This window comes from Nilaparvata lugens, chromosome 13 (genome assembly GCF_014356525.2).
Source record: "Nilaparvata lugens isolate BPH chromosome 13, ASM1435652v1, whole genome shotgun sequence".
NCBI classification, from domain to species: Eukaryota; Metazoa; Arthropoda; class Insecta; order Hemiptera; family Delphacidae; genus Nilaparvata; species Nilaparvata lugens.
The window spans coordinates 11374176-11387918 of NC_052516.1; the positions used below are offsets into that span (position 1 = coordinate 11374176).

Below are 13743 nucleotides of genomic sequence, written 5' to 3' on the forward strand. Positions count from 1 at the left end.
GTTGTCAAAAACAGGGTTTTTCGCGATTTTCTCGAAAACAGCTCCAACGATTTTGATCAAATTCATACCTAAAGTAGTCATTGATAAGCTCTATCAACTATCACAAGTCCCATATCTGTAAACATTTCAGGAGCTGCGCCCCATCTATGCAAAGTTTGATTTTAGCTTCCCAATTATCAGCTTCAGATACAGTTTAAACAAAAAATTTCAAGTGGAAAAGATTGAGCATGAAAATCTTTACAATTAATGTTTAGTAACATTTTCATCTAAAATTGAAAATAGGCTGCAAACTGTTGGCAACTGTTGATTCTATTGAATCATTCACTATGAAGAGATAGCAGACCTCGTGTGTCTCCAGCTTTATTGTCTTATCACCAGCTGTCTCATATCTTCGAATAGTAGACTTAAGATGCGCGAGAACACTAGCGTCAGGTCATCAATTCTCATAACGGCAAGGAAAGTTGTGTGAGTGCGCCACACCAGATTTTTGGTGAGGCTTTGTGACGCTGGTAGTCTCTCATACTGTGCCGTTCTCACACTCTTACACTCCCAACAAAACAGTAATAATAGACAGTAGAAGACAGTGATCGACTTGAGTTGACGGAAAATCGGCTGAAATTTGGAACATAAACTAAGTTTGCCATGTAATATTTTCTTATGCGATTTTTCCTATTTGATTCTATTTTTTAACTTTTTACCTCTACTGTGAACTATATAATTATTATTCATACCTGAGACATTTACGAAGGATACGTAAAAAAATAATGGGAAAAGAGGATTTTTTGATAAGGGAGGATAAGAAGAAGATTTGGAAGGTTGTGAAGAGAGACTATATTTAAAATACAATCATTCAAGTGAGGTCCACGTTACGATGACCGTATTTGATTGACATTGGAGTTGCTATCCTTGTCTATCATCCCTCAAAGCAGATCTCTTTCTCGCTTTGCTCTGTTGCCAGATTGTCTTTTAACAATGTAGAATCAATAATTAATTAACAAAATATTTCATCTTCATTATGAAAATTCATTATGAAATCATTGAAAAATATAATTTCTTGCTTGATAAAATATAATTGATTATTTTAAACGAGAATGAACAGTTAAAATTACATCTGTAATAGTATGAATATTGAGTGGGTATTATTGTAGTTGTTTTTGTGTATCTTATATTATTTTTCAGGTTTTTGAACTGAAATGAACTTTGATTCTAACTGTATGTCGAACCCTGAATTTTTAGTGTGAAAATTGACTGTCTTGTTTGAATTTGCTAACTTGTTGCTTAGTTGTCGAAATTAAAGCAATTTTCTTGCATTTTTCAAATGCAGTTTCAATTTCATGTCGTAAAAGCCACTGTATTTGAGAGTTGTACGAGCATTGACCTTTTTGCAGCTTTGGCTTTTCCACTGGAAGTTATGCTCAACGCTCGTGGAGGGGGAATAATTTTCAGTGAAAGGGCCACAGTTTGAATTGAGACGTAACTGGGAAAACATGTAACGGTGTGCGAGCCTCGGTCCTCTGAATGGGCCCATTTCCCATTCAGAGGGACAAATTGTTATGTTTTCAGTTATCAGTAATTTTTATCTAGTTGAATAGGAAACAAAATTTTATAGAGTTAGTAGGAGTAGAATCAGGAATTTATTTGTGCGTGTGAGTTCAAGTATAGTGAGTTTTATTAAAGCGTATGTGAGTGTTTCTGAAGAGTCCAAGTTTGAATATTGTTAAAATGGTGAGTGCCGAACTTTTGTTGTTTTTCTTATTAAGCTCATAATTTAATTTCATAGAATGACCGAGGCCCAAATTCAAATACAGCAAGTTAGCAGGTTCCCAAAATGTATAGATTAAAAATTAAGTATGTCTTCTTGACCTGAATCGATTGCTGAATAACTTTGTTCTGTTTGAAAATTTGACATGTTACCTGAGTTTTATTAATTCGTTCTACCTATTTAGAGTTCAATAAACCTGAAGTTGAATTTTATTAGTATTTTTCATTGAAGTTCCTGGCTCGTAGTTGCTAGTTGCTAAAATAGGTGACAATTAGATGATGAAGATGATATGTGCATTTGAATGAACGAATCCACTAAAAGCTCCCAACCAATCAAGGATTCAAAAAGAGATTTGTTAGCATAATTTTGGTAAATATAAAAGAAGGAGAAGAAACAAATCCCCCCTCCGCTTACACATCAATAAACCGGCCACTACCAACTCTGCACTGCTTCAAGATAGTTTTCTAAGAATGTATGTATATAATCTACAAAATATTCCATCTCTATCATAAAAATTAATTTTTTAATCATTAAAATTTGAAAACTGGAACATGAGGATTATTATGTTCACACATAGTACAATATATTTTTTGGGCAGGTGTGTTTCTTTGACTACAAGCATAAGAAGATATCCCATGATATATAGGTGGTCTTTTATGTTTCAAATTTCAAACAGATTTCTTGTTAACTCAAGTCGACGACTGTCCATTATTAGTGTGTTAGAGTGTAAGAAAGGCACTGTATGAGAGACTACCAGCGTCACATAACTTCACCAAAAACAACTACTAGGACTATCGGCTTGAGTTAACAGTGAAATTTGAAACATAAACACCCTATACCATGGCATACCTTCTTATGCTATAATGAACATACCATTTTAAACATACCATGAGATAACTTCCTTTGCTATATTTTCTCTATGAAATGATATTAGTGTGCATTATTATTAATTTGAAATAGAAGGCTACTGGTGCAATCAATTAGTTCTAGATTGTTCCTTTCTGATGCATCAAATGAATTTGAATTTTTTTCATGTTGTGTCGTTTGTACTTGGCTACATTTTCACTACTATTTTTATAAAAAGTAGACATAATTTTTCTTAAAAACAAAACACAAATCTCAGTACCCTTCTAAATTATTTTATCACAGCATGTTTCGGACATTCATGTCATTTTCAAGTCTGAAATCTGACTTCAAAATGGTAATAATGTCAGAATCATCTTGTGATAAAATAATTTATAAGGGTACTGATATTATGTTTTATTTATATTAGAAGTAGCCCTACAGAAAAAAGACAATAATTTTTCTTATTTAAAGGTGATTGTTTCTTGATCCATTCCGAGCTGCTATGTATTAACACACTTTTTTCTGTGTATTTAAACACGACATGCAGTCAAATAGACACGACAACTAATTTGAATGCATGTCGTGTTTAATATTATAGTCTATATTATGAAATAATATCTAGTCTATATTATATATATTAAATAATATAGTCTATATTATGAAATAATATCTAGTCTATATTATATATATTAAATAATATAGTCTATATTATGAAATAATATCTAGTCTATATTATATATCATGTCTATATTAAATACATAGAAAAAAGTGTGTTTTATGAGATCAAACTCGTCTTTATCAATCGTGACAACGGATTGCTAGAATTATTTTTATATTTTTTTCTGGAACTGCACTAGATTTTCTCCATGCTGCTAAATTAAGCTTGAGCTTTTAAATTAAAAATAAAAATGTATGTAGTGTTTTGTTTCAATGTGGAAATTCGCGAAGAATTTAAAAGTCCCACTTTACCTTTATTTGGACAATTTATTTTATGAAATTAGGATAAAAAGAAGTGTTGGACTGTAGTCTGTTTCTTTGTCCTCAAGTTAATAGTGAATAATAAATGAATAAATACTTTATTTCTGAGGTCGAACTGTGCAGTGTACATGTGTTCTTATATATAATACAAAGTTGCACAAAAGTTGCAAAAAAGTGATTAATTCCACGACAACCAATCAGATAAGCCGTCTTTTCAAAAACACTTCTGATTGGTTCTCGTCGCATTTAATCTTGATTAAAATTCAACCGGCTTTTGTGCAACCGGGCCTCATACTTGTATATCATCTTTATATCATGAATATATTCTTGTATCTTATATTCTTGTACAAATATTCTTGTATATCATCTATCCAGGCCTCATATTTTATCTCATGATATTTCTTGTTTTGCAGACAAAAGCGTCCCCGTCAGGAAGAAGTTCCTCTTCCCCCACAAAAAAGGCAAAGATCAGAGTAAGTTGAAATCTCTATAAAATAGCTTTATAGTAACCTTTCAATTTTAATTTGTGTTTTTAATCTAGTATTTTATATAAATTTGTAATATAATGCATTTATAATGCTATTTTCTAAATGAAAATAAGTAGCACTCAATTTTTTTCAGCCCTACATTTTGAGTAAATTATAAAAATTTGAAAATGGTGCACCTTTATTCCTCAACGAGAAAAATGTTCGCATATTTTATCATTTGCATATACTCATCTAGAAGTTGTATGCATTTGTATATGAATTTATATAAATAATAAATTTTCAATCTGGCAATTCGCGAAGAATTTAAAAGTCCCACTTTACCTTTATTTGGACAATTTATTTTATGAAATTAGGATAAAAAGAAGTGTTGGACTGTAGTCTGTTTCTTTGTCCTCAAGTTAATAGTGAATAATAAATGAATAAATACTTTATTTCCGAGAAAAGATAGCATAGATATCTAATAATCAAATTCAATACATCTTTTTCCACAAAGTGAAGAATTGAAAAGTCGCACATAACCTTTATTTTGACAATTTATTCAATAAAATTGGGATGATAAGAAGTTTTGGACTGTAGTCTGTTTCTTTGTCCTCAAGTTAATAGTGAATAATAAATGAATAAATACTTGATTTCTGAGGTCGAACTGTGCAGTGTACATGTGTTCTTATATATAATACAAAGTTGCACAAAAGTTGCAAAAAAGTGATTAATTCCACGACAACCAATCAGAGAAGCCGTCTTTTCAAAAACACTTCTGATTGGTTCTCGAGAAATTGATAACGGTTGAAATTTTACCGGCCTTAGTGTAACCGTTAGCCCAAATGCCAGTTGAATTTTTAATCGTGATTAATTCCAAGAGCGCACAATCAGATGAGCTTCCTTTCAAAAAAAAAACCCTCTGATTGGTTCTCGTCGCATTTAATCTTGATTAAAATTCAACCGGCTTTTGTGCAACCGGGCCTCATACTTGTATATCATCTTTATATCATGAATATATTCTTGTATATCATCTATCCGGGCCTGATATTTTATCTCTTGATATTTCTTGTTTTGCAGACAAAAGCGTCCCCGTGAGGAAGAAGTTCCTCTTCCCCCACAAAAAAGGCAGAGATCAGAGTAAGTTGAATATATCTCTATAAAATAGCTTTATAGTAACCTTTCAATTTTAATTTGTGTTTTTAATCTAGTATTTTATATAGATTTGTAATATAATGCATTTATAATGCTATTTTCTTGATGAAAATAAGTAGCACTAATTTTTTTTTAGCCCTACATTTTGAGTAAATTTTAAAAATTTGAAAATGGTGCACCTTTATTCCTCAACGAGAAAAATGTTCGCATATTTTATCATTCGCATATACTTATCTAGAAGTTGTATGCATTTGTATATGAATTTATATAAATAATAAATATTCAATCTGGCAATGCTATAGTGAGGTCCACGTTTTAATGGCGGTGTTTGATTAGCAATGGTATTGCTACCCTTGTCTATCATTCAACAAAGCGGATAGCGCTATCTCTTTCTCGCTTTGCTCTGTTGTCAGTTCGTCTTTTAAAATGTAGAATTAATAACTAATTGACAAAATATTTCATCTTCATTATGTAAATTCAAGAAAAATATAATTTCTTGCTTAATAAAATATAACTGATTATTTTAAACGAGAATGAACAGTTAATATTACATCAATAAACCTGTATCAGCAACCGTCTATTGACTAAACAGAGAGGATCGGCAGCGTTTTTCTCCTATCTTTCTCCACTGCCATTATAACGTGGACCTCACTAGCTTTTTTTTAGGCTGGAGTAGCTCATAAGATTATAATTTATTTTCGGAGAAATTTTTAATTCAGTTTCAGTTGCTATTGTAGGCCTACTTACAAAAGTATTCCTATAGTAGAGATCTCCACGTTATTATTGTATCATTTTATCAATTAATGATAAATTCTTATCAACGAGATGAGATTGTGGAATCTTCAAGTTGATGCTCATCTTTTCTTGGTCAGTTATGAATCTGAGACCGCTTGAATTACTACTGTATCCCAGTTACCTTCTAATATTTTTCTTTTCCGATTTCCAATATTAGTTACAATTAGCCCAAATATCTAACCAGCTAGCGCAAGTTATACCATATCCCTTCTACTGTTTCAACAAATTGGTAAGTTCTTCAGATTATCTAGGAACTACAATATATACCTGCTTCAATTAGAGTTCTAAAACTTTTCTAAGTTTTAACTCTAAAGTTTCTCTAGAATTCTCGATCGGATATTTCATGATTATTGGCCAGACCTTGAGTGAAATATATTTTAAACTATAAAACTTCAAAGTTTCTAAAACTCACGATTATATATTTCTTGATTGTTGGCCAAACCTTGAGTGAAATATATTTTAAACTGTTAATTCCAAATAATATATAATTAAAAAAACTTGTAGTACCCTTTATTAAAAACTTTGAAATATTTTAACGACTAGTTTCGAACATCGGTCATTTTCAAGTTGAAAAACAATATATAAACAAATTATTTATGAATTTTGCATTAAATCATTGAAAAATATATTCTCCCGACAAATGAAATGCAGTATATACCTCTATTTGCTTATTTAATTGGTACATATTTGTTTTCCGCAAAATACTTCATTTCGACACTTTATGAGATAAATAAACTAGTGTTGTGTCTGGAATAAAATAATATAGGCCTAATTTATATAAAATAATGTAATTAATTCTTCATGGTTGAAAGATAATCGATTCCAATTCCACTGTTTTCCATTTATAAAATTCTGACAATTCTATGGAAATGAAATACAGTATATACCTCTATCAGCTTATTTAATTAATAGGTAGGTATTTGTTTTCCGCTAAATACTTCATTTTGACACTTAATAATGAGATGAATAAACTAGTGTTGTGTCTGGAATAAAATAATATAATTTATATAAAATAATGTAATTAATTCTTCATGGTTGAAAGATAATCGATTCCAATTCCACTGTTTTCCATTCATAAATTTCTGACAATTCTATGGAAATGTCACTAAAGATCCTTCTAAATAATGCAAATCTATTTCATTCAGTTCATAATAATTTGTATATTTAAAAAAAACTTTTACTATGTATATGTTTTACAGTATAGTTTTCCATTCATAAAATTCTGACAATTCTATGGAAATGTCACCAAAGATCCTTCTAAATAATGCAAATCTATTTCATTCAGTTCATAATAATTTGTATATTTAAAAAAAACTTTTACTATGTAAATCTTTTAAAACTCTAAATCTATTAAAACTTTTATACTTTATATCCATATATTCATATCTAGTTGTGATGAAAATCTGTTAACTGTAGAAAATAATTATAATTTAATCATATTATGATTATTATCTTGATAACCTGAGGCAACAAGCATATATTTACTCATGGAAGTTCTAGGCTACTCATGTTGCGTTTTGTTCAATTTCACCTCCATGAATGATTTCAATAACCTTCAGTTCAACCGTATGTTTAATCATGAAATTTCATGTCATATTAATGAGTTCAATTGTGTTTATTCATGAAATTTCATGTCATATTAATGTTTTTTCATGTCGAAATCCTTTTGTAATATCCCGTTCCAGTATAGCTTTAATTTTCAAATAAGTCAATTTTATTTTGATAGTGAAATATCTGATTAGAAGAACAGGGAATTCTCCAATTCTGACTAGATATAGTGAGCTCCACGTTATGGAGAGAGAAAGAACAACAGCGTTGTCGATTCTCTGCCCCACGTCTGCCCTATTAGAATAGCTCTGATACCGGTTTATCTGATGTAATATTGACTGTTCATAATTGTTCAAATTATATTTTATAATAAAATCTATTTTTCAATGATTGAATAATCGAATTTAAATTTAATTGTTGAATTATATTTTATAATAAAATATATTTTCCAAAGACTAAATAATCGAATTTCAATGAAATTGTTAATCAGTTATATTTCTGCATTACTAATAAAACGAAATGGCAAATTTGCAGAGCTAGAATAGGATTGCCCTATCTGCTTTGTCGAATGATAGACAAGGATAGCAACACCATTGTTGATTGAATGATAACGCCATTATAACGTGGGCTTCACTATAGACAAATATTCGATTAAGGTGCGTACAGATATACGCGCCGCGAACATGGGCAATTCACTTTTAATCAGCTGACTATATCTGTACGCACCTCACAGATATTAAAAGCTTGGCATCAGCTGATTAAAAGTGAATTGCTAAGGGTTCGCGGCACCTTTCTACGCATCTTTAGATAAGTGTGTTCAACTCTGGTGCTGAACAATGATTTTTCTATTCTTTTTGTTCAGTGTTCCACTATTCCAGTGTTCAACTCTGGTGCTGAACAATGATTTTTCTATTCTTTTTGTTCAGTGTTCCAGTGTTCCACTATTCCAGTGTTCAACTCTGGTGCTGAACAATGATTTTTCTTTTCTTTTTGAAAGTGTATTTGTATTGGGTCCCAGATATGCTTGAATAAGTTTACTTAGTCCAATAAATGCATAATTTTTAAGTGAATAATTTTTCAATTTTGTTTCAAAATTTAGTGAACCAACCCCAGCCAGAACTCAACCAGAACTCAACTCAGCCGGAACTCTACCAGCCACTCAACCAGAGCTCAGGCGGTCGGCTCGCTTAGCTGCGTGAGTATATATTAATTTATTAATTAAATTATTTATTAATTTATAATTCATTAATTAATTAACTTATTAATTTATCAATTAATTCATTTATTCTTTCATTATTTATAATTCATTAGAATGATTAGCAGTTCTGATCAGCCCACAACTGTTGCTCCTTTCAAAGTTTGATTATTATACTATACAGAGTGAGTCATATGTATGGGAACCCTTCAATAAGTTGGAGACAGCAGTAGATATAATCATAGAGAAACAATAGCTTGAGTAGATATCCCATGGTACAGGGCGTTTATGTCGCAACTTTTACTGTTATCTCAAGCCGATATTCCACGTAGTTCTTTCCTGTGAAGCTATGTGACACTGGTAGTCTCTCATATTGTGTCTTTCATACACTCTCACCCCAACAAAACAGTAAAATTCGACAATAATCAACAGTAGTCAGCTTGAGGTAACAGTAAAAGTTGCGACATAAACGCCCTATACCATGGAATATCTACTTACGCTATTGTTTCTCTACGATATAATACTGTAAAGCTGCTATTACACCAAAGTTATTAACAAAATTTTGATAACTTGATCCTTATAGATTCATATAACTTATTATACACATGATGAACATATGTGTTTGTCAAGTTCCGTTCAATCTAATAGGATCTATAAGGATCAAGTTATTAATATTTTGTCAATAATTTTGGTGTAAACGCAGCTTTACAGTATTATATCAGGATAAGTTTCAGGATAAGTTATTAGTTAAATGCTCTACGATTTGACGCGCAATTGAATTTCAACCCGTCATAAGGGGGTGAGATTTGGGGGTTGTATCACGAATATTTAAAATGTAACACTCATTGTGTGGAACATCAATTTGAATGTCTTTTCGAAACAAGAAAGATAACATCAATTAGAATGTTCTATGATACTTGTATCATAGCCACCTCTTATACAAAAGGCCCCGGTCTACGATATTGCAACGTCGCAGGGTAGGCCTAGAATCCAATACATGATTGGTGAAAAAGATTGAAAAAAATACCAGCTGATCTTTTTCTCCAATCATGTATTAGATTCTAGGCCTACACTGCGACGTTGCAATATCATAGGCCGGGACCTTGAGTTATTGGTCAAATACTCTAACTTTTGACGTACAACTGAATTTCAACCGCTCATAAGGGGGTGACTTAGGGGTTGTTGCAACTCGAATATTAAATGTAAACACCCATTGTGTGGTACATCATTTTAAAGGCTTTTTCAAAACGAGAAAAATGACATGAATAAAACTGTTCTGGGATACTTTTATCCAAAATGGCGGCTGATTAAAATTTTAGTTTTTAAGGAAATGAAGGGTTGAAACTCAAATATCATAAATGTCAACACCCATTGTGTGGTACATCATTTTCAAGGCCTTTCTAAAAAAGAAAGATGACATCAATAAAATGCTCTATACTTGTATCCAAAATTTGAAGTTTTAGTTTTTAAAGAAATAATTGATAAATTTCGATCAGCCGTCATTTTGGATAAAAGTATCTTAGAACAATTTTATTTATGCCATTTTTCTCGTTTTGAAAAGGCCTATAAAATGATGTACCACACAATGGGTGTTACCCCCTTATGTCAGCCCCTTATATGTCTTATAAGTCACCCCCTTATGAGCGGTTGAAATTCAGTTGTACGTCAAAAGGTAGAGTATTGACCAATAACTCACCCTGGAAGTTACAGTATTATATCTACAACAGTCTCCAACTTATTGAAGGGTTCCCATACATATGACTTACTCTGTATATTAAGGTACACTTTCTAATGGCAGTGCAGAAGATAGGAGAACAGCCTTTGCCGATTCCCTGTCTTGCCACTGCCTTCTATAGAGGATGGCCGATACCGGTATATCTGATGTGATATCAACTATTTCATATATGACTTACTCTGTATATTAAGGTCCACTTTCTAATGGCAGTGCAGAGAGATAGGAGAACAGCCTTTGCCGATTCCCTGTCTTGCCACTGCCTTCTATATAGGATAGCCGATACCGGTATATCTGATGTGATATCAACTATTTCATTCTTGTTAATTCGTCGAGGAAATATATTTTTTAAGGATCAAATAATACACTTTTATTTAATGGTTTTTTTGAACCATTTTTAAGGACACTAGAGACTTATTAGACTAATATTCATTAACACTTGCAGTTCGTCATGTATTGTAAAATAGATGAACATTTTTAATATTGAGATTTAATTTATTTCGCTATTGAATTATATTAATACATTGTTGAAAGATTACATTACATGTTGAAAAGATTACAATTTTTTACATGTTGAAAGATACATTGTTTCAAATGATCCGGCAACGTTGCAGAGCTAGAAAAGGATAGTGCTATCTGCTTTGTTGAATGATTGACAAGGATAGCAACACCAATTTAATTCAAATACTGCCATTATAACGTGAACCACACTATACAGTTTCTTTATCCTAAGCTCCTCATACAAGTTATGATGATGGATAGACCGACCGACCATTCATTGTTCGGAATGAATGAATCGCCTCATTTTATGAATGAATTAATTGAGTAGTGTGAGTTTAGATAGAAATAAATATCATATAAATATATATCAAATAAATATCAAATAAATAAAAATCATAGAGAAATAATAGCATAAGTAGATATCCCATGGTATAGGACGTTTGTCACAACTTACACTGTTATCTCGAGCCGATAATCCACGTAGTTCTTTCCCGTGAAGCTTTATGACGCTGGTAGTCTCTCATATTGTGCCATTCATTCACTCTCACCCCAACAAAACAGTAAAATCAACAATAATCGTCAGCTATCGGCTTGAGATAACAGTATAAGTTGCCCATAAACGCCCTATACCATGGGATATCTACTTTCGCTATTGTTTCTCTATGGTTTTATAATCTTGTTTTTTAGTTATTTTATTTATAAAAATATCATTACAATAGATGACTGTGAAACATTACAGCATTTTTGTGATTTCCAATAATTTTTGTTGAATCATTTTGATCTTATGATTTATGATCAACTTTTATTTATAACAAAATAACTTTTAGTTGCGTTGATTTTGGTCATTTTTGGTAAATTGGATAATTTTCTTGAAAATTTATATTTTCAGAGAATTTTTGTTTTACTAGATCAACAATATCATGATGAATCTATCCTCCAAATCTCATGGATTTATCTCACCGAATTTGAAATGTTCTGTCCCAAAAATTTAAACTTTAGGCGCTCATATCTAAACTAGCACTAGCAGTTCTGTGAACTTATATGGGCTACTTTTGTACAAATTAATAAAAACAATATGAAAACTTGTTGACCGAGCAAAGTGATGTCTAAGATTCAAGTCGACGGTTTGGCATTTCTCTTAATGTTAAAATGTTTATATGTTGCGCATTTACGGCGAAACGCGGTAATAGATTTTCATAAAATTTGACAGGTGTGTTCCTTTTTTTATTGCGCGTCGACGTATATACAAGGTTTTGAAAATTTGGCATTTCAAGGAATATAAGAGGAAAAGGAGCCTCCTTCATACGCCTATATTAGAGTAAAAATCAGACTATAGAATTATTCATCATAAATCAGCTGACAAGTGATTACACAGATGTGTGGAGAAGCCAGTCAATTGATGTATTTCCTAAGTGATTTTTTGTGTAATTGATTGCTGTATTTCCTAAGGTCTATAGTTTCAATCAGGTACTTGTGGATGAGAAAACTGCGTGAGGTCTACTGTTCACAAAACTACTAGTAGTACCCTTTATTATAAAAAACTTTAAACTAGTAGTTCTGTGAACAGTAGATCTCACGCAGTATTCTCATCCACAAGTACCTGATTGAAACTATATAGACCTTATGGAAATACAGCAATAGACTTGGCTTCTCCACACATCTGTGTAATCAATTGTCAGCTGATTTATGATGAATAATTTATTCTATAGTCTGATTTCTACTCTAATATTGGCGTGTGAAGGAGGCTCCTTTTTCCTTTTATATTATCCTTGAAATGCGAAATTTCAAAAAACCTTGTATATACGTCGACGCGCAATTAAAAAGGAACGTACTTGTCAAATTTCATGAAAATCTATTACCGCGTTTTGCCGTTAATCGCAACATATAAACATTTAAACATTGAGAGGAATGCCAAACCGTTGACTTGAATCTTGGACCTCACTTCGCTCGGTCAAAAAGTAATGATCGGAAAAAAAATGTTTTCCTACAGATACCTTGAAAAGTAACCATTTGTGTACTGATTGCAGGCCCCAAAGAATCACTTTTCCGCACTAGTGCGCAAAGTGAGTACTTTGCGTACTCCAGATTTGGCAACGCAAAATAGTTAGTAGGTTAAATGGAGCACCAGTGCAGCAAAATCAAAATGAAGTTGGTAACTGTGGTATAGTGTGGTGCACTTTATAGGAATATTGAGCCGGTGGATGACAGCATCATGTTGATGTTGCCACATATTGATTAGAATTTACTCATTTTCTTATCAATATCCAATTTGTCCTTGGAACCGATAAGTTTCCGCCCCCCCGCCATTCAAACACACATACATTATTATTCAATTTGACAATAAATTGAGGTTTTTATTAATAATAAAATTACACAGAAAAACATTTGATTCATTATTTCAGGGAATTTTACCCATAATTACCCACTTTTCATATCCAATGGTAACTGTAGGAAAAACTTAATGTGAAATACGTGCGCAAAGTTCCTCTGCTGCACTCAACAAACCATTCCGCCCTCGCCTACGGCTCGGGCGTAAACGTTTCTTTCGGTGCAGCAAACTGTCACTTTGCGCACTAGTTGCACAAATAACTATTTCCTGAGAAAACTTTTTCATTTTGATTGCTTAATAGTAACAAATCGAAAAACCTTAAAAATATCACCAGTAGAAAGTTGATTCTTAGCTTTTGCACAGCCTTAAATACCTACTTTAGTTTCTGTTTGGCTTGAGAATGTGCAACACCAGCACGAAACTTTCTTCGCTCACCAA

At 31.9% G+C, this 13743-nt stretch overlaps 1 protein-coding gene across 1 annotated transcript in view; it reads left to right on the forward strand.

Moving 5' to 3' along the window:
• Positions 1-13743, forward strand: part of LOC111058059 — a 36032-nt gene that overhangs the window by 8092 nt on the left and 14197 nt on the right. The window contains exons 5-6 of the mRNA XM_039439827.1: positions 5131-5190; positions 8648-8743. Coding sequence (XP_039295761.1) covers positions 5131-5190; positions 8648-8743 — 156 coding nt within the window. The remainder of the gene's footprint in view (positions 1-5130; positions 5191-8647; positions 8744-13743) is intronic.